The sequence below is a fragment of the Salmo trutta genome, chromosome 25, assembly GCF_901001165.1.
Source record: "Salmo trutta chromosome 25, fSalTru1.1, whole genome shotgun sequence".
NCBI lineage: Eukaryota > Metazoa > Chordata > Actinopteri > Salmoniformes > Salmonidae > Salmo > Salmo trutta.
Window position 1 is genome coordinate 40,478,583 of NC_042981.1, and position 21,153 is coordinate 40,499,735.

General features: G+C 42.8%; 1 protein-coding gene and 1 long non-coding RNA gene across 4 annotated transcripts; one reads left to right on the forward strand and one right to left on the reverse strand.

Moving 5' to 3' along the window:
• Positions 1 to 493: 493 nt before the first annotated feature.
• Positions 494 to 2,476, reverse strand: LOC115162566 (uncharacterized). 2 transcript variants are annotated; one of them, XR_003869578.1, is made up of 3 exons: positions 2,416 to 2,476; positions 1,228 to 1,283; positions 494 to 1,083 (listed from the first exon to the last, which is right to left on the reverse strand). It is a non-coding gene; the product is annotated as an uncharacterized LOC115162566 (long non-coding RNA). The 2 variants fall into 2 exon arrangements; XR_003869577.1 differs by lacking the exon at positions 2,416 to 2,476 and having other exon boundaries at positions 1,228 to 1,390.
• Positions 2,453 to 21,041, forward strand: LOC115162565 (zinc finger protein Rlf). Of its 2 annotated transcripts, XM_029713996.1 has the most exons (8): positions 2,453 to 2,690; positions 14,198 to 14,352; positions 14,581 to 14,662; positions 14,879 to 15,014; positions 15,151 to 15,353; positions 15,613 to 15,749; positions 15,940 to 16,081; positions 16,230 to 21,041. In XM_029713996.1, the coding sequence occupies exons 1-8, from the start codon at positions 2,514 to 2,516 to the stop codon at positions 20,862 to 20,864; spliced, it is 5,667 nt and encodes a 1,888-aa protein (XP_029569856.1). In that variant the 5' UTR covers positions 2,453 to 2,513; the 3' UTR covers positions 20,865 to 21,041. The 2 variants fall into 2 exon arrangements, with proteins under 2 accessions (XP_029569856.1, XP_029569857.1); XM_029713997.1 differs by lacking the exons at positions 15,940 to 16,081; positions 16,230 to 21,041 and having other exon boundaries at positions 15,151 to 15,333; positions 15,613 to 15,723.
• Positions 21,042 to 21,153: the final 112 nt, after the last annotated feature.

The window sequence follows — 21,153 nt, forward strand, 5'->3', positions numbered from 1 at the left end:
AGGGAGGCTTGTTTGGCTGGTGCTAGCACATGGGCAGATGAAATACACCACTGGAATGCTGATTAAGGTGTTTACATGTCCTAATAACTAGAAAGATTGCTCAGAAAACTATGTGTTTTAATCGGTGTATGCTTACTTCGACTTTATAACAATTAAATGGCCTTTTCCTGGTTGCTAAAACGATAATAGGTTGCCTAATTTCAGTTTGTGACAAAACAAGCAATCGCTTGTGTAGAAAATTGTACCATCTAAAACGCTGGGAAATATCTTTTTAACAATCCAAAATATTGTTTTCAGCCAGTGTACAAAACCGAAAGTAAAAGACGCAAAAACTAAACTTAACGGGAAGCATAGAAATAGTGCACATACTTCTTAAGACTTCCTTTCAATGAGAATAACAGATCTATAACTCACATTTCTATGCGAATTTGGTCAGATCGGCCCAAAAGTTACATATTGCAGCTTTAACAAAAATATTTCATGAACACCAACGGGATGCTAACTGGTACTTTAATTGCATTTAGGATTAACAGTGAATTGTAGGAGCACAAACTGTGCAATTGCATTTCAGCTTTGACACTAATTTCAGCTCAAGTTACAATCTCAAGTAATGAGTAGCTCTATCTATCCTATATATTTAATTGGAAATTCAGCGTTATATTCAATGTTGTTGGGTTGCACAGGCATTGAAATCCGATTCTAACAATATTTCACAATTTGTCATTAGACAGAGTTGCCAGCCTGCTGCAAGCATGACAAAATTATAAACCTGGCTAAAATAGAAACTGGCATCCTGCCAATCACCACATTTCCTTTTAATTGTTTGCTCCACATGTGACATATTTACATGTGAATGTATAAAAACATCTATACATATGTAATGCAAAGCAATGTCCATAGCTCAGAGCCACAAAAAGGAAGGTGTTCTGGAACCTGGGTGAAAGTAATGGTCAAAGAAAGGCAGTCCACATTCAGTCCATCTTCTCTTCCACCTCTACAGTTTAGTGGGGTATGTAAGAACCCATACCTGCCGCTCTTTCTGCTTCTGCCCGAGTGCAAGGTTCCTCCTTCAACAGCTTAATCCTGAACAGAGTGTGGGAGAGACGGAAGAAATGCAGATGCTCAGTCATCAAAATAAAAACCTAAGTCGTAATACTCGGGTGCTGGGGAGGAAGGCTTGTCACAGGAACAATGGACTGCTTCAAACAAAAATAGTGGGGATCTTACCATTTTTCTTGTGCACGTTGGTTTTAAAGTGCTCTTTCAGATCAACAAAATATAATCTGCAAACAAAACAAATGCACATTCAATTACGGCTTTTAGTTTCCAGTTGCTGAAATGTTTTCAGTTAATTTGAATAGCTGCAAGAAAGCGCAATGTACAGTCGTGGCCAAAAGTTGAGAATGACACAAATATTAATTTTCACAAAGTCTGCTGCCTCAGTTTGTATGATGGCAATTTGCATATACTCCAGAATGTTATGAAGAGTGATCAGATGAATTGCAATTAATTGCAAAGTCCCTCTTTGCCATGCAAATGAACTGAATCCCCCAAAAACATTTACACACTGCATTTCAGCCCTGCCACAAAAGGACCAGCTGACATCATGTCAGTGATTCTCTCGTTAACACAGGTGTGAGTGTTGACGAGGACAAGGCTGGAGATCACTCTGTCATGCTGATTGAGTTCGAATAACAGACTGGAAGCTTCAAAAGGAGGGTGGTGCTTGGAATCATTGTTCTTCCTCTGTCAACCATGGTTACCTGCAAGGAAACACGTGCCGTCATCATTGCTTTGCACAAAAAGGCCTTCACAGGCAAGGATATTGCTGCCAGTAAGATTGCACCTAAATCAACCATTTATCAGATCATCAAGAACTTCAAGGAGAGCGGTTCAATTGTTTCTGAAGAAGGCTTCAGGGCGCCCAAGAAAGTCCAGCAAGTGCCAGGACTGTCTCCTAAAGTTGATTCAGCTGCAGGAGCGGGGCACCACCAGTACAGATCTTGGTCAGGAATGGCAGCAGGCAGGTGTGAGTGCATCTGCACGCACAGTGAGGCGAAGACTTTTGGAGGATGGCCTGGTGTCAAGAATGGCAGCAAAGAAGGCGGCACACAATTGGCCCAGCGTCGTCCGAGTTTGGCCGTCATTGAAAATAAGAATTTATACTTAACTGACTTGCCTAGTTAAATAAAGGTTGAAATATAGATTTATGTTATCTACCTGTAGTACAGCAGGCTTTGACACTAATATACTCTAATTGTGTAGAATTGCAGCGTCTCTGGGAGTGGACTATTTGGGGGTATTTTTTTCAGCAGTATGTGATTGAACCTGTCTAGAATATATAGTCGTTTACAATAAATGTAATTCTTATGCAAAAAAAAATATGGTGGAACAACAGATGAAAGGTATAGTTACCATAATCTTTGGCGCAACCAAATTTCACTACCTGGAGCAGTGGTGAGTGCACGCCGATCACATGACAGGCTGCATACGCGCGGTGGCGGGGAGTGAGGATGGCGGATAGTGATGTTGAACCAGCACCCTGGAGTAATCGGCTGTCTAACTCTGCCGAGGACACTTTCGTCGCCATGGAATGCTTGCTGACTACCTTGAGAGCCCTGGAAGCAACGCTCTGGCAACAAGACATGTCGGAAATATCTTCCACCGAATATTGCGACAACTTCTGCCAGGTAGCTAGCGTGCACGCAAAACTGAAAGGAAAAGGAACGATGTTGGCTGTATGCGCCAATATGGCCTTTAGTTGCTAACTAGCTAGACAATTTACCAGGATAAGCGAACAATCTACACGAATGCACGACTATAAGCAATCAACGTAAAGTATAACAGCTGTATTGCATGCCCTCCAATGTTGTGCAAAATACAACATGCTATCGTCAGTGGTTCTAACTCTAGCCAGCTAGTTAACACGTTAGCAATGTTGACATGGTTGTTCTACACGCTTGAGGTACAGTAGCCCAGTGTTGGACTAAAGGAGCCTAATTTTACAACTTATGTTCTGGAAGCCAAAACAACCAAATAAATGCTCTATCTAAACGTGAAACGGTTATTAATTCCTGTACAGTTCTATAAACTTAAATCCCTCTACTTTCATATCACATAAATTATTTCAAGGGCAAAAGACACTGTTTTGACACAGTTGCAGCCTACAGTATTTTTCAGTGACAACACGTTTGTTGTTTCTGTCTTCCGTTTACATACAGTGGACTACCTGTGCTAATTTAACTCTTACATTTGTTTTCGGAAACAAACAAGCGCTGTTACATTGAAATATGGCAATTTGGGAACCCTAACCCGATAAAGGTCTGTATCAATTTAACCTTTTGTTTACCAAAAAATACGCGCCAATATGAAAGAAAGATAAGGTCCTTAATGTTTCCAAAACCATACGGCAAGCGATGCGTGTTAATGTTCAGGCAGAGCGTTGCGCTCTGAACAATGACTTACACGGAACCCAAACCGGCTGCTTGCGTGCGTCATCGTGCGTTAATTTATTTTGTCCCCTACACCAAACGCGATCACCACACGCAGGTTAAAATATCTAAACAAACTCTGAACCAATGACATTAATTTGGGGACAGGTCGAAAAGCATTAAACATGTATGGCAATTTAGCCAGCTAATTTGTCCTATTTAGCTAGCTTGCTGTTGCTAGTTAATTTGTCCTGGTATATAAACATTAGGTTGTTATTTTACCAGAAATGCACAAGGTCCTCTACTCCGACAATTAATCCACACATAAAACAGTCAACCGAATCGTTTCTAGTCATCTCTCCACCATCCAGGCTTTTTCATAGTTTAACTTATATGGTGATTGACATCTACACTTTCATAGTATCAACACGGCAACAGTTCATCTTTCAATCACCCACGTGGGTATAACCAATGAGGAGATGGCACGTGGGTACCTGCTTCTATAAACCAATGAGGAGATGGGAGAGGCAGGACTTGCAGCGAGATCTGAGTCAGAAATAGGAATGACTTCTATTTTAGCCCTTGGCAACACAGACGCTCCTTGGTGCAATTATGGAATAACATAGATTTCTAAAATTATTTTGCAATGCGTGCGCGAACGGTGTGGTCAGCCTATTATGTGTAATGCATTGGAACTGAGTCATGATCAAGGGCTAGTCAGAGAGGGAGACAGTCAGTGCTCCAGGATGACAAGGCTTGCAAAAATATTTTAGTTGCTAAATCCAGTACATACAAACTAGTAGCTAGTTTATCTTGTTGCTCTTTGGAACATTTTAAATGTTTACAGTAAAAGCTGAACTGGGCTGGATGGCATCACGTTTTGTTTATCAGGGCTTTCTGGAAATCAGGCACTTGCTGGCATGCATGTGAATAGGTAGGCCTGCAGGGTTGTTACTAGAACAGTCAGGCAAAATTGTCTATTGTAAAAATTAATGAAAAGAACAATTGGATTGTTGGTCTTAGTTTAAGGTTATTGGTGTGGTTAGGTTTAAAATCAGATTTTAGGAAGATAAATGGTAGAAATAGGCAGGGTTTAGCATAATTATGACCGGCCTTCAGGGCAAGAGTTCTACATTACTTATCAATTAGCTTTGTCTGACGACTCACCCTGAATGTAATTCTGCTGCTCTATCGATCGCTACATACATTGTCTGAAAATGCCACCCTACAATAGTATTGCATGGTATGCTGAAACTTAGGTAATTTTTCGATTCATATGTATTACTTTTGGTACTTCTTTCAAATGTCTCACGTCGTCTACTGATTTGAGAGAGGATCAAGTCTCTCTCGGCGACGCCGATGTCCCCTTATAGCACAAGAGCACCGTGCCTGCTCCACTTCCTCATTGCTAGCTCTAGCCTATCCTGAGAAACCACTGCAATCACTGAGAGTCTGGGCTGCATCGCCACTTATGCTGCACAGCAGTTAATGCAACGCGGCATGTAGAAATGTTGAAACTGTTAATTACTGTTCGCAAAACAATGTCCTATACAGACTAGAACACGTTGTACAATGCAAGAAGATACCAGTAGCTTCCTGCTTTGTGGGTTAACTTTCCTTGCTAGTTTACAGCTAACATCAATTCACTACCCTATTACATTGTTTATGTAAAACATAACGCGAAGTATTGGTGATTTCAAAGCTGATTGTCACCAAAAGCTTTATTAATTGACTTTGTCTCCCCCACCTCACATCTCTCCCAGTCAAGATCATATTTGCTCCATCCTGTACTGAATGTGTGTGTGAATGATATCATTAGTCTTAAAGAGACCGCACACTTTTATAAAAGAGGAGTTTGCTTCTTCTATGCAATAGTGTTGATCAGTACAATAAAATAAGTCCGAAAATGGAAGGGAAAGAGATCGTTTTTTTTCTCTGTAGCCCAATGAAATCAGCCTAAACAAGCTCGAAAACTCAATCCATGCACACACTGCATTTACCTATTGTGAATAGGCCTAGACAACGTCTTGATTTACCCAGTTTATCAGTAGATGAGAGATTTACCATTCGATTAAAGGATTACCATTATGATATGTAGTTAGTGGTTAAAAAAATCTGTCAAATTGATTGTATGGTTGTATAATAATAAAAGATCTGTCTGGATCAAGTGCTGTGACTTTGGCTAATATTCTGTGACTTTGGCTAATATGCCTTTTTTTTTGCTGTGGTATCGAGTATTGTGATACTAAACCTCGTATCGGTATCAAGGTCAACAATTTGGTATTGTGACAACACTACCCTAGATGTTGTTTGTGTGACTTCAAAATAAGGGGCGTTGTACAAAAAAAAATGAATCAGCAATTGACTAGTCTTTAACCAATCAGAGTATCAAAATTGATAATGGTATCTTGTAGGCCGGCTCTGGCCCAACCCATCAGTTTCTCTGACCAATCAGAACGGTCAGAATGTGTTCGCATTCTAGAAAACGTTGGGGAGGGAGGCAAATCCAGACTCAATGTGGAGAAGAAACGTCAGTTGGCCGGAGCGATGTGGACGGGTAGCTAGGAAATAAATAGCTTTCCTAGCTAGTGCATTTATCTTTTTTTTTTTTTAAAGTATATTTTAAAGATCTTTTCAGACTTTGTTGAACAGATAGAGAGCGGGATGACAGTGGAGAAAGATAGAGGTTGTGTCAAAGGGGCAGGCAGGAGGTCGGATTCGATCCTATTCCGACACCGCATGCAAGAGTGCCGTAGACCAGTAGTTCTTAACTGGTTTTGCCTTGGGACCCAAACTGAACCAGGTTGTCTCAGTAGCGACCCAATATTCACATCGCGAAAAATAATTGCCAAAATACAATCTGGAAAACTATTTTTAATTATATATTGATAGTAAATGTAGCAATTAGTGGCAAGAAAAAGTATGTGAACCCTTTGGAATTATCTGGATTTCTGCATAAATTGGTCATACAATTAGATCTGAAATTCATCTAAGTCACAACAGACAAACCCAGTCTGCTTAAACTAATAACATACATTAATTTGTATTTTTCTTGTCTATATTGAATACATAATTTAAACATTCACAGTGTAGGTTGGAAAAAGTATGTGAACCCCTAGGCTAATGACTTCTCCAAAAGCTAATTGGAGTCAGCTAATCTGGAGTACAGTCATTGAGACGAGATTGGAGATGTTGGTTAGAGCTGCCCTGCCCTATAAAAAAACACTCACAAAATTTGAGTTTGCTATTCACAAGAAACATTGCCTGATGTAAACCATGCCTCTAACAAAATAGATATCAGAAGACCCAAGATTAAGAATTGTTGACTTGAATAAAGCTGGAAAGGGTTACAAAAGTATCTCTAAAAGCCTTGATATTCATCAGTCCACGGTAAGACAAATTGTCTGTAAATGGAGAAAGTTCAGCACTGTTGCTACCCTCCCTAGGTTAAGATGAATCCTAGAGTGTCAGCTAAAGACTTACAGAAATCTCTGGAACATGCTAACATCTCTGTTGACGAGTCTACTATACGTAAAACACTAAACAAGAAGGGTGTTCATGGGAGGACACCACGGAAGAAGCCGCTGCTGTCCAAAGTTCGCAAAACAGCATCTGCATGTTCCACAGCGCTACTGGCAAAATATTCCGTGGACAGATGAAACTACAGTTGAGATGTTTGGAAGGAACACACAACACTATGTGTGGAGAAAACAAAGGCACAACACACCAACATCAAAACCTCAACCCAACTGTAAAGTATGGGGGAGGGAGCATCATGCTTTGGAGCTGTCTCAGGGCCTGGACAGCTTGCTATCATCAACGGAAAAATGAATTCCCAAGTTTATCAAGACATTTTGCAGGAGAATGTAAGGCTATCTGTCCGCCAATTGAAGCTCAACAGAAGTTGGGTGATGCAACAGGACAATGACCCAAAACACAGAAGTAAATCAACAACAGAATGGCTTCAACAGAAGAAAATACACCTTCTGGAGTGGCCCAGTCAGAGTCCTGACCTCAACCCGATGATCACAAGAGAGCGATTCACACCAGACATCCCAAGAATATTGCTGAACTGAAACAGTTTTGGAAAGAGGAATAGTCCAGAATTCCTCCTGACTGTTGTGTAGGTCTGATCCGCAACTACAGAAAACGTTTGGTTGAGGTTATTGTTGCCAAAGGAGGGTCAAACAGTTATTAAAACAAGGGTTCACATACTTTTCCCACCCTGCACTGTGAATGTTTACACAGTGTGTTCAATAAAGACATGAACACGTATCATTTTTTGTGTGTTATAAGTTTAAGCAGACTGTGTTTGCCTATTGTTGTGACTTAGATGAAGATCAGATCAAGTTTTATGACCAATTTATGCAGAAGTCCAGGTAATTCCAAAGGGTTCACATACTTTTTCTTGCCACTGTATATTTCATTTTTTTGTTTTATTTCACCTTTATTTAAGCAGGTAGGCAAGTCCTAGAGTGTCAGCTAAAGACTTACAGAGATCTCTGGAACATGCGACCTGGCCAAGATAAAGCAAAACAGCATGAGTGACGGATGCTTTATTGCGAAATAGGAAGCCAATTCTAGATTTAACTTTGGATTGGAGATGTTTGATGTGAGTCTGGAAGGAGAGTTTACAGTCTAACCAGACACCTAGGTGTTTGTAGTTGTCCACATATTCTAAGTCAGAAACGTCCAGAGTAGTGATGCTGGACGGGCGGGCCGGTGCAGGCAGCGATCGGTTGAAGAGCATGCATTTAGTTTTACTTGTATTTAAGAGGAGTTGGAGGCCACGGAAGGAGTGTTGTATGGCATTGAAGCTCGTCTGGAGGGTTGGTAACACAGTGTCCAAAGAAGGGCCAGAAGTATACAGAATGGTGTCGTCTGCGTAGAGGTGGATCAGAGACTCACCAGCAGCAAGAGCGACATCATTGATGTATACAGAGAAGAGAGTAGGCCCAAGAATTGAACCCTGTGGCACCCCCATATGACAAGGGAACAACATTCCCACCTCTTTCATTGTCAATAATGAAATGTTGCCAATGTTCTTGATGAAGAATGTTCAACTCACTGGCTTGAAACCACAAAATCCACCAAAATAATGCTGGCAGATTTATTCACTGTAATTTTCATCCTCTCCTTGTCCCAGTCTGTAATCCCCACATGTTTTAAGATAACCACATTCATTCCTGTTCCCAAGAACTCTGACTTCATGCCACAATGACTACCGCTCTTTGAGAGGCTGGTTATGGCGCACAGGAACTCCGTCGTCACAGATAGATATAGATAACGCAATCTCAATTGCACTCCACACTGCCCTCACCAACCTAGATAAAAGGAATACCTATGTGAGAATGCTGTTCTTTGACTACAGCTCAGCGTTCAACACCATTGTCCCTCCAAGCTCATCACCAAGCTTATGACCCTGGGACTGAACACCTCCCTCTGCAACTGGATCCTAGACTTCCTGACGGGCCAACCCCAGGTGGCGAGGGTAGGCAACATCACCTCCAACTCTCTGACCTCCAACACGCTGACCTTCAACACGGGGCCCCACAGGGGTGTGTGCTTAGTCTGCTCCTGTGACTCCGTGTTTACCCACGACTCCGTGGCCACGCACGACTCAAACGCCATCATCAAGTTTGCTGACGGCACGCCGGTGGTAGGCTTGATCACGGTGAGACAGCCTACAGGGAGGAGGTCAGTGACTTGAGAGTGTGGGGCCTGAACAACAACCTCTCCCTCAACGTCAGTAAGACCAAGGAGCTGGTTGTAAACTACAGGAAAGGGGGAGTGATCACACCCCCATCCACATCAATGGGGTTGCAGTGGAGCGGGTCGAGAGCTTCAAGTTCCTCGGTGTCCAAATCACTAAGAACTTAAAATGCTCCACAGTCGTAAAGAAGGCACGACAGCACCTTTTCCCCCTCAGGAAGTTGAAAAGGTTTGGCATAGGCCCTCAAATCCTCTGTTTTACAGCTGTTACATTGAGAGCATATTGACTGGCTGCATCACTGCTCGGTATGGTAATCGCACCGCCCTAAATCGCATGGCGCTACAGAGGGCGGTGCGCATAGCCCAATACATCACTGGTGCCGAGCTCCCTGCCATCCAGGACCTATCATGCGGTGTGAAAGGAAGGCCCGGAAAATTGTTAGACTCTAACCACCCAAGCCATAGACTGTTCTTTCTGCTTCCGCACAGCAAGCGCTACCGGTGCATCAAGTCTGACCCCAACAGGCTCCTGAACAACTTCTATCCCCATGCCATAAGACTGCTAAATAGCTAACGAAATGCCTACACAGACTGAGTTGGCCTCTGTATTTTATTCTTATTTTTGCAATGTCTCTATACATACACAGGACCCTACACACTATGCACCACAGGAGGTTGGTGGTACCTTAATTGGGGAGGACGGGCTCGTGGTAATGGCTGGAGTGGAACTCTAATACTCCAACACGCATACTAACACTCACTCCATCATCTGCTCACACAATAATATGCACATACAATACCGGTCAAAAGTTTTAGAACACCTACTCAAGAGTTTTTCTTTATTTTTACTATTTTCTACATTGTAGAATAATAGTGAAGACATCAAAACTATGAAATAACACATGGAATCATGTAGTAACCAAAAAGTGAAACAAATCAAAATATATTTGAGATTCTTCAAATATCCACCCTTTGCCTTGATGACAGCATTGCACACTCTCGGCATTCTCTCAACCAGCTTCACCTGGAATGCTTTTCCAACAGTCTTGAAGGAGTTCCCACATATGCTGAGCACTTGTTGGCTGCTTTTCCTTCACTCTGCGGTCTGACTCATCCCAAACCATCTCAATTTGGTTGAGGTTGGGGGATTGCGGAGGCCAGGATTTCACTCCTCCAACGGTGTTTGCGCTCACAGGATTCTGTGCGAACGTGCCTCCCCGGAGAAAGACACGGATAAGGTGTGTTTGACCCCTGTGCTAGCCCACAGATGGTCAGCCATCCAAACAATGTCATAAATCGTGATTAAGTCATCACGCTGGGTCTCGGCGCCTGCAAGTCACCAGTCGCGAGTATCACCTTCTCTCATTCTTCCACTACAGCCGTGAAAACAACCCAACGTTTATGATAAGCTTGGATGCATATTTTATGTGGTTGAAATACTATCAGCTTTTAAGATGCTAATAAAGATAGCACCTCTACAGATGGTATCTGACTGCGCATGCGTCATATAACTCCACTCCTGTTCCCAAGTCAAAATTGAACTTACATTTGGTGTATCATTCTACTGCAAGAAATGCTAAATTCTGCAGTAGTTAAAATTAAGGCTATGTGAGAGGTTATTGACCTACAGTCACTGTTCAGTTTCCATTAAACCCATCTGAATAGTTCCTTTGATGTGCGATAGGCTTATTTGAAATCCCCGTCTTGTGACTGTCAAATTTGTATAGCATCTCACAATCATCACACACAACATAGCCGACACCGGTACTATCCTCTTTTACCACTTCACCAAATCTTTCCCAAACATTACTTTTACATCCTTCCCTTCTCTTTATTTTCATCTCTCCATTTCACAGCTTTTTGACTATGGATCGACAAACTTTTTCTGCCCGATCCCAAAAGCATTTGCCGATTTGCCGCGTAGGCAATTTGGCACACGTACAGTTAAGCCCTAAAGCTTAGGCTTGCACACTAATGCCACATAGCTTTTTTTTTTTAACTAACTGCAGCCTATATATATAAATTGCACAATAATTATACATTTGTTATTTTTTGAAGGTATTGTTTTCTCTTTATTCTACCCGCCACCCACCCGCCCTTCATCCACACAATATTTGCGTTATGACATTTTTTTGCCTTTACCTCCCTTATCTCACATCATTTGCTCACATTGTATATAGTCTTTTTTTTTCTACTGTATTATTGACTGTATGTTGTTTACTCCATGTGTAACTCTGTGTTGTTGTATGTTGTCGAACTGCTTTGCTTTATCTTGGCCAGGTCGCAATTGTAAATGACAACTTGTTCTCAACTTGCCTACCTGGTTAAATAAAGGTTAAATAAAATGAGTCAACCCGCACATCACTACACCCTAGGCATAGCTGCTTTTAGCAACGCTAGTATTTACACACTAGCGTTGCTGGGAATTAGCTTCCAAAAAAAACTGACATTTTTAACTTACTATGTCGATTGTCTGTAGACTTGGTCCTTATGCAGGGGGGAATTTGAGAAGAAAAAAAAAACAATATAATTAAACATAATTTCCAAATGTAGATCAGTTCCTCTTTGCTTACCTCATGTTAAAATAGAGGTCTCCCACAATTTCTAGCTTTTTTTGTGCATGAATGGCACACATGCAGGACTTTTATTTTGACTTGAGGTAAGCGGAGAGGAACTGGGTCTACAACACACCCACGTTTGGAAAGTTTATTTAATTATAAATTCTATTGTCTTTTTCTCAATTTCCTCCCTGCATAACGACCAACCCTGCGGACAATCGGCAGAGTAAATATCTAAGTATGGCTTCCGGTGGACAATTCTGTTTTTTTTGCAAGCTAGGCCTAATTCCTAGCAATGCAAGTGTGTAAATGCTAGCATTGCTAAAAGCAGTTACCTTGGCCACAGCTAGTGAATTTTTTAGCTAAACGTTATTTGTTACAACTCGCTAGCTACAGCAGGTCTTGTTTCAAAATCGAGTTGCTGTAACAAGCTAATTTGACCCTATCACCCTCTCCAAAAACATGCCTTCTAGCTAGTTGATGTGGTTCAACCACATTCTTTTTAACACTAACATAATAAAGCAAAGTTGATGTGTATATTTGTGTCAAATGCCATACGCAAGTATACATAATCAAAGATGATCTATTATATAGATCTACATTTATACACACTGTATATAGATTTTTCAATTGTGTTATTGACTGTACGTTTGTTTATCGCATGTGTAACTCTGTGTTGTTTGTGTCGCACTGCTTTGCTTTATCTTGGCCAGGTCGCGGTTGTAAATGAGAACTTGTTCTCAACTGGCCTACCTGGTTAAATAACGGTGAAATAAAAAAAAATATATATATTGACAAGATAGTCGACTGACTGCTCTAACAATGTAAATAAATGTCTGCAAAGGCGGAAGGCAGGCGGGAGGAGGCGAGATCAGCTGGGAACATTCTAGCCAATGAGAGGCCAGATACGCGTGTGAACAAGACAACTTTTTTCTCAAAGTTTCCAGAATGCCACGTATTTTGTTACATTCCAGCCTTATTCTAAAACGGATTAAATTGTTTTTTTTCTCTCCTCATAAATCTACAAACAATAACCCATAATGACAAAGCAAAAATAGGTTTTTAGAATTTTTAGCATATTTATAAAAATAAAAAACTGATATCACATTAGTTTTCAGACCGTTTACTCAGTACTTTCTTGATGCACCATTGGCAGCGATTACAGTCTCGGGTCTTCTTGGGTATGACGCTACAAGCTTGGCACACCTGTATTTGGGGAGTTTCTCCCATTCTTTTCTGCAGATCCTCTCAAGCTCTGTCAGCGTCGCTGCAGAGCTTTTCTCAGTCTCTCCAGACATGTTAAATCGGGTTCAAGTCCGGGCTCTGACTGGGCTACTCAAGGACATTCAGAGACTTGTCCCGGAGCCACTCCTGCATTGTCTTGGCTGTGTGCTTAGGGTCGTCCTGTTGGAAGGTGCTCTTGAGTAGGTTTTCATCAAGGATCTCTTTGCTCCGTTCATCTTTCCCTCGATCCTGACTAGTCTCCCAGTCGCTGCCGCTGAAAAACATCCCCACAGCATGATGCTGCCACCACCATGCTTCATCGTAGTGATTGATTGGCCAGGTGATGAGCGGTGTCTGGTTTCCTCCAGACGTGATGCTTGGCATTCAGGCCAAAGAGTTCAATTTTGGTTTCATAAGACCAGAGAATCTTGTTTCTCAAGGTCAGAGAGTCCTTTAGGAGCCTTTTGGCAAACTCCAAGCAACTGTGGGACCTTATATAGACAGGTGTGTGCCTTTCCAAATCATGTCCAATCAATTGAATTTACCACACGTGGACTCCAATCAAATTGTAGAAACATCTCAAGGATCAATGGAAACAGGATGCACCTGAGCTCAATTTCGAGTCTCATAGCAAAGGGTCTGAATACTTATGTAAATACGGTATTTCTGTTTTTTATTTTTAATAAAGTTGCAAAAAAATTAAAAACCTGTTTTCGCTTTGTCATTATGGGGTATTGTGTAGATTGATGAGGGGAAAAAACAATTTCATCAATTTTAGAATAAGGCTGTAATGTAACAAAATTTGGAAAAAGTGAAGGGGTCTGAATGCTTTTTCGAATGCACTGTATATCAGTACATTTCTAACAACCTAAACATTAGACGTCCCATACAAAAAATGTTGTCTGCTTATCGCTGTATTGTCGCGATTTTGGATAATCCTCTTGCTTCGTCTCTTCCTCTCTGACATAATTCGGAAATTAGGACTGTTTTTTGTTTTCTACAGAAATTGTAGTAGAGTTTGCTATGCTGTTTCCTCTATTTTTGCAAGATTGTGAGACCATTGTAACAAAAAAGATAACTCTAAACTGGGTTCAGTATGGCTGCTGAACCATTCATTGGAAGGTAATTGGGTGTTAAGCTAGCTGTAGCTGTTGGCTAAGTCGTTATGTTTATTTTTAAAAAGATTTATGACTAACCCAGCTGCCTGTTTGTCATTGGAGGTGTTGTTGTTTTTTTTATTTTTACCTCTTTCCTCCATGACTGTCTTTGCAGGCACTGATGCACTATGCTGGGAGCAGGAATTCTGTGGAGCATGGTCTTCCCCTTCTGGAGGTCTACTGCCTGTCCATCAACTGCTTTGCTGCTGCAAGGCCACACCTCACCGCAGACTCTGATAATGTGGCCCTCGTGTTAAAGAGACTAGCATTGTGAGTCAACTCAAAGAGTAATAATGTGTTTGAAACTGTTATGGTTGTACCAACATACATTTTTTGGGAAACCTGAGAAGTACCACACTTTCTGCTGCGTGCTGCAATACATAGCCTTTTTTTAGACATGTCTTCTTAATTTTTTTGTGCGGCATGTTAGAAATAGATAACGTTGTGTCATGAAGTTGTCACTTGTCCCTCATTGTGTCTTTGTTATTTTGCTTCCAGGAGCTGTTTTGAACTGTTGCTATCTGTGCCTGAAAATGAAATCCCTTATGAGGCCTGGGTTCAATTTTACCGTTCCGTTCAGGTAAAGGATGGGATCTGTTTGATAAAAAGGAAATGTGTTGAGAAAGCACGAGAGCACATTAGCAGGGGAATTGAGAGAAGTTGAGGAAGTGATTTTATATCCAATTCTTGATATGAGGGCTGTCCTACATTAACTACCTTACCATGCCGTCTCTTACCTTAAGGGTCATTTGTGGCCCAACCCCTTTCTTTGTGTGCGTTCTCACGGGTTTTGCAGGTGGCACATGATGCCTTGTTGGAGTATGGGAGCGCAGACCTGCAAGCCTTGCTCCAGATCACAGGAGAGGGGGGAGCGTGGAGTAACCCTGTCCTAAGCGCCCTTCTCACCGGTCGCCCCACAAACATAGAGGAAGGTCAGTGTCACCACGTTACTGCATTGACATGGTAACGATGTACAAAGAAGCAGCAGTGACTAATAAGGCTAATCTAGTGATTTTGAAGTATTGGTATTAGTCATCCAGCTACTGCTGCTCTGTCATTCTCCTTCAGTTGAGGCGTACATCGCCTTGGAGGGGGAGGGCTTCATGGAGATGCGGGTCAAACACCTGGAGAAAGTGGGGGAGGTGGCGAAGGCTGTTGTGCTGGCTAAGTCCTGTGCCGAATGCCACCTCGTCTCCAACCAAACCACCTTCCGGCAGACCTACGTCTCTCTCCTCTGCCACCTGCTGCCCGGTGAGGAGGCCATCATGGAGGTCTGTCGGTGTGTTGTTGTGAGAACAGCATCATTTTGTCTTTTAGCTCAGCTCAGTTATGTTATTTATACTGCTATTTAAATAGCGTTCAGAGAAAGCTGTTATGAAAGAAAATGTGACGGCATAGTGAATCTGACAGCTGTGTGTTGGACAATCTTCACAAGTAGAGTATGAACTCATTCGCCCTTGAGATGTAAGCGATATGGTCCACAAAACTGTAGTTCTATGCATGATTTGGCCTTCATTATTTATCCCACAGATATCCAGGCTGGACTGTAAGGATGTGCTGGATATTACATGCAGTTTGGAGACAGAGGGGGAGGAAAACACAGCCTTCATCCTGTGCACCACCTTCCTAACTCAACAGCTGCAGCAGCAAAGCCTGTACTGCTCCTGGTGTGTTTTTAGTGGTCATTGTCAAATCCTGGGAAGCATATGGATAAATTGAAGTGAACGTATGTTATGCACATGAATGATCTTATTTGCAGAGGGAGCCTGAATAATCTTAGCCCAATCTTAGTTCTGGGCTGGTGTGTAGTTTTGGGGTCTTTCTAATGTATATTTCTCTATGCGGCTTCATTTTTAGGGAGCTCACACTGTTGTGGAGTAAGCTTCAGAGAAGGATTGACCCATCTTTGGAATCACTGCTGGAGCATTGCCTGCAGCTAGGTGCCATTGCTAAGACCGTTTACCATCTGCTCTTCCTTGTGCACGTCATTCGGACAGAGGTAGAAAAATACAGCTTTTTCTCCCTCTGATTTTAAATGTCATTGTAATAAATGGTTAAGCCGTTTTGAATTGTTATTTTAGTGAAATATTCATTTTGAAAATAAATATACATTTGTAGGCCACTGATTTCCCTCATTTTTTCTACAGGCAGAGGTGCTAGGTCTGGCTTCGTCTGTGGAGTTATGTGTTAAAGCACTACAGCTCCCAAATCAAGAGGACAGGGAGACAAGGATTTCGGTGTGCAAGACTGTAGCCTGCCTCCTACCAGATGATCTTGAGGTGTTGCGGGCTTGCCAGCTGACAGAGTTTCTTTTAGGCCTCTCTCATGTGGCCTTCAGCTCCCTTGAAGAGCTCTCTCTGCAGACCGATCAGAAGTATGACCTGGAAAATGCCATCATCCCCAACTCCCTGCGGTGTGAACTGCTCCTGGCACTTAAAGCCCACTGGCCTTTCGACCCTGAATTCTGGGACTGGAAAACACTCAAGCATCAGTGCATCAGGCTGCTAGGGCTTGAGCCTGAGCCAGAGGAGGAAGAGGGGGGGCAGCAGGTTAGTCTTGGGCAGGATGTAAAGGAGGAGGTGGAGAGGGGATCTGTTGATATGCCAAGAGAATACTTAAATGGGACAATTGTTGGCATTGATGGTCATAATAAAGATGAGGAAAATGAGAGGGACAGTAAACCACCTTTGAAGCCAGATGCTGAGCAGGGCTCACTTCAGAAGAAATACAAGTTCTTCTGCAAGATTTGTAAGAAAAGTGTTACTGAAACGCGAATCCTTCTTCACTCTAAGAGGCATGAAAAAAACGGTGTTTTCACCTGCCCCGTCTGCCTGAAGAAGTTTAAGAGCAGAAAAGATTTTATCCCACATACTAAACTACACCTTCGAATGCCATCCAGAAGCACTAAGCAAAAGGACAAAAAGAGGATTGATTGGGATAAAGAAATGGAGGATGACTTGGAGACTGTTGAGATTGCTCGTGATCCATCCTTAATGCTGTACTACCAGTCCACACATGATCCTGATGTTTTCGAGCACATTTTAGAACAAGCTTCATCTGCACCCAGGAAGCCTGGACATGAAGATAACGTCACATTTGATTACATTAACGTTCATTTTGAATTGCAGAATCATGACATGTACACATGCCCTGCCACTCACTGTACAAAGACTTTTAAGCATTCCAAGTACTTGGGTGTGCACTTAAAATCAGAACACCGTGTTGGGGACCAGAACGTGAAACATTATTTTGAAATGAAAGACCGTAGGGAAAAGTGCGCTTACTGCCGGCGCCACTTCATGTCTGCATATCACCACCGAAGACATCAGCGTTTGCACTACGGTGACCTGCCTTACATTTGTATAGTCACAGGTTGTGGTGCTCGATTCAGCACCTCCAATAAGCTTGTCGCACATAAGCATAGCCATGGCTATCAACTTAGCTACCAGTGTGAGCTCCAAGGATGTAGTCTTTCTTTCTCTGACTTGGGGCAGGTATACCACCATGAAGCGCAGCACTTTCGTGATGCTGCATACAGCTGCACTAGCCTTGAATGCAAAAAGTTCTACTTTTCTAAAAAGGAATTCAGCAGGCATTTAGCCACACACGGCATTACCTTCTCTGAGGAAGACTTTGAGGCACAGAGGAAGGCCAAAATAAAACATCTTGAATCCATAACTGAGGACATAGCCAGCTCCAAAAAGTATTGTGAAACAAAGACTGTACTGGAGGAGGTAGTCAGTGGGGGAAACAATGCTACTTCCTATACAGGCAGTGCGTCCTCGTCACATGTGTCGAGCTGCAAGGAGCTCAACGGCACAATGACATCGGTTGCTGTGTGCTTTGATGGAAAAAAGTTCACTTGTGGTTTTGAGAGGTGTGGATTGACCTTCTCCAAAGCCAGAGATGTTCACAAGCACCTGAGGTGTATTCATCCAGAGCATTTCAAGGCAGAGAATAAGGAACTCAATCTTGACAAAGAAAAGGGCTTAAAATCATCTAAAGGTCTAAAGGTCAAAACAGAGCAGGACCATGATGACCAGAACAAACATGAACATGCAGTTTGTCTGCTAATGAAGGGATCAAGCCAGGGAAATGCTTGCCCTTCCCTTATTAAGAACACCACAACATCTCCATCATGCCTTGCCAATGATAATGACCATTTGAGAGAGATTTTGATTGGGCTTAGCCAGCTTAGTCTGACTCCCTCCAACTCTACAAATGGATATAGTGAGCCCTCCCACCCAATGTCAGGGTCCACCACATCAAATATATGCTGCCATCAGAGTGTTGGCACCAGGTCCCCAGTTGTGTTATTGCAAAAGAGAGCTCCACCCGCTGTTGGTGAGAGGAGGAAATTGACATCAAACGCTGAATCGTCAGTAGCCCACAGTCTACCCTCAGAGCAACAATTAGAGTCAGACCAGATCAGCCCCTATGTTGTGCAAGCCTCTACTAAGCCATACTTATGTGAGCTTAATGGCTGCAATTTTAGATGTGTGATTAGCACTACCCTAAGGCGCCACTACATGAACAAGCATCATTTCTCAGAGGAGAAGGTGAAAGGAATGAAGATCCTCAAGTCACTGACATTTAAGTGCCACCTCTGCTTCAAATGCCATAGAGAGAAGACAGACTTGAGGGTTCATTATCTTCAGACTCATAGACTTAGCGAGGCAGTTGTGGAGAAAATGAGCTGGTCTAAAAAGTGGGTTGAGGGTAAACCCCCAGAACCCACCAAGCCCACAGTCTCCCTTATACAAAAAGCTCAGACCGTCACCTGGCAACACCCCTCCTGGCAGCAGAAGTACCAAAAAAAGAAAATAATGTGGAGGCGACAAAACATTGTACAATTTGCTAAGTCTGGAGACAAGAGTAAGAAATGGGCTCCATCTTCTGTGCTGGGTCACTTTGAAGAGGAGGAGGAAAGTGAGGATGGAGATACGCAAAGAGGCAGGGGCAGCATTTATATGTGCAAGCACAAGGACTGTGGGATGCTTTTCTGTCACACCTACAGTCTTTATCGCCACAAGAAGAAGCATCATTCACAGGTGATGGGTCATCCTTCCATGCTTTCAGAAGACCCAGCTTTACAGAAGTTTAGGTGCAGCTACGCCGACTGTAATGCCTCTTACCTCCTGAACAGTAGCTTGGTGCGTCACTTGGAGAGTGAGCATCCTTACCAGGTGAACCGTAGCCTAAAGCATCACAGAAAGAGTTATCCTTACCAGGCGACCATGTACTGCAAGTATGAGGGCTGTACACAAGTGTTCACCCAAAGCAGTAGTCTGAAAAAACATGTACTCTCTAGCCACCTCAATTACTATGATTCACTTGTATTGCGTCTCCAGAATACTTACAATGACACTTCAGTCACTGGTTGCCAAAAAAAGTTTATCTTCACATCCTCAACGCCACAAAAAGATGCAACCAAACTGTCTCTCAGGCAATCTCCGAGACACTGCCCAAAGTCTCCCGAAGATGTTAAGGCTGAAGAAACTAGTGAAGAGCATGATGAAGATGATGGTGAAATTTTGAATGTTGACCAAAGTATTGTAGAGTCCAAATCAAAACGCAAGTTTGAAGATATGGTCTTCCGTTCCCACGAGGAGGCCTTGCAGATGTGCCAAGATCGCTGTCGACGTGAAGCGTACCCATGCATGGTGCAGGGTTGTGATTCTGTAGTCAAATCTATACGTAGTATGCGGCGTCACTATTTGAATTGCCACAAATTAACCAATCGGGCTTTTAAATTGAATGAGGATAAGCTTGTGTTTAGTGCAGAGCAACTGGAGGAGCTGATACAGAGGAATGCTGTATTATCTGTGTGGCCTGATATGACGAGGGCACCTAACGGAGTTCTGAAGATGGAGTATCAAGCAGAGCCAGAGAACCCTGGTGGTCCATCTGTGCCTATGAGTCTGCACTCCATCAAAGCAGAAACACGTGATGACCATGACCCACTGGGGTTCAAAGAGGAGCCACCTGCTGAGAGGAATGTTTTGGTCGGTGCAGATGACTTGCTTTATGGAGAACCTAGTAGGCACACAGAGGACCCTGCTACTCAGAACAGCCACAGCCAAGAGGCGTGGCCAAGGCGAAGATCCTCAAACCCACCCGCTCTTGATCTCTCTCCGCCATCCTCCCTCAGATTCAGTGTTGATGAGAGCTTCTTGGGCAGTTCAGGCAAAGATGGTGGCAAACCAACAAACATTTCGGTGCCCTTGCCCTCCCCTCAAGCCCGCCAGCCACTTAAACGTAAGCACGAGCTACCTGAGCACCCTCCCATTTCAAAGGACCCCCAGCCTCAAAGCCCCCCCCCTCGCACATTTGACCTGGCTACTTACAAACCTATGGGATTCGAGTCATCTTTCCTGAAGTTCATACAGGAGAACTCCAAGGATAAGGATGCTGAGAGGCCCCGGGCTTCACACTGCAACAACCCCAGGCCTGATCCACCTGTGGTGTCAGCTCGGCGGCGGGATTCCTACAGACGTAGCTGTTCTGTAAAGGAGAACAGCCAGGTGGGACTCACTACTACCTGTAGCAGTTGGGCTCATTCTTCCCCACTTAAGCCTCTTCCCAGGACAGGGGAATGCACATCAGTCCAAAACTTACACGTCATCTTAGAAAAGGCTCTTGCAAGTTGTGGTGACCTAGCCATTAAGCAGCTGCAGCACCTAAGGCCTGTAGTGGTTCTTGAGAGACCAACGTTTTTCACTTCCTTGCTTGACCTCTTCCCCACAAAAACGAATGATAAGCTACTTCTCGAAGGTTTGTAGAACTGAGCACTTTTGTGTCCAATATAAAGACTCTCTGTGTTTTTTCTAATGTTATTACTACTCCGATATTATCAGTATCTTTTAAGTTGCCAAATTGATCAGCTCAAGTTCCTTAATTTACCTACATGTTTCAACCTGTGCAAAATGGCCCCCTGATTAAACAAAAAGAACTCTTCAGTCTTTGTATTACATTTCTGTCAGATGATGAACATTTCAATGTGGATACAGTGGCAAGAAAAAGTATGTGAACCCTTTGGAATTACCTGGATTTAAACTTGCTTAAACTAAT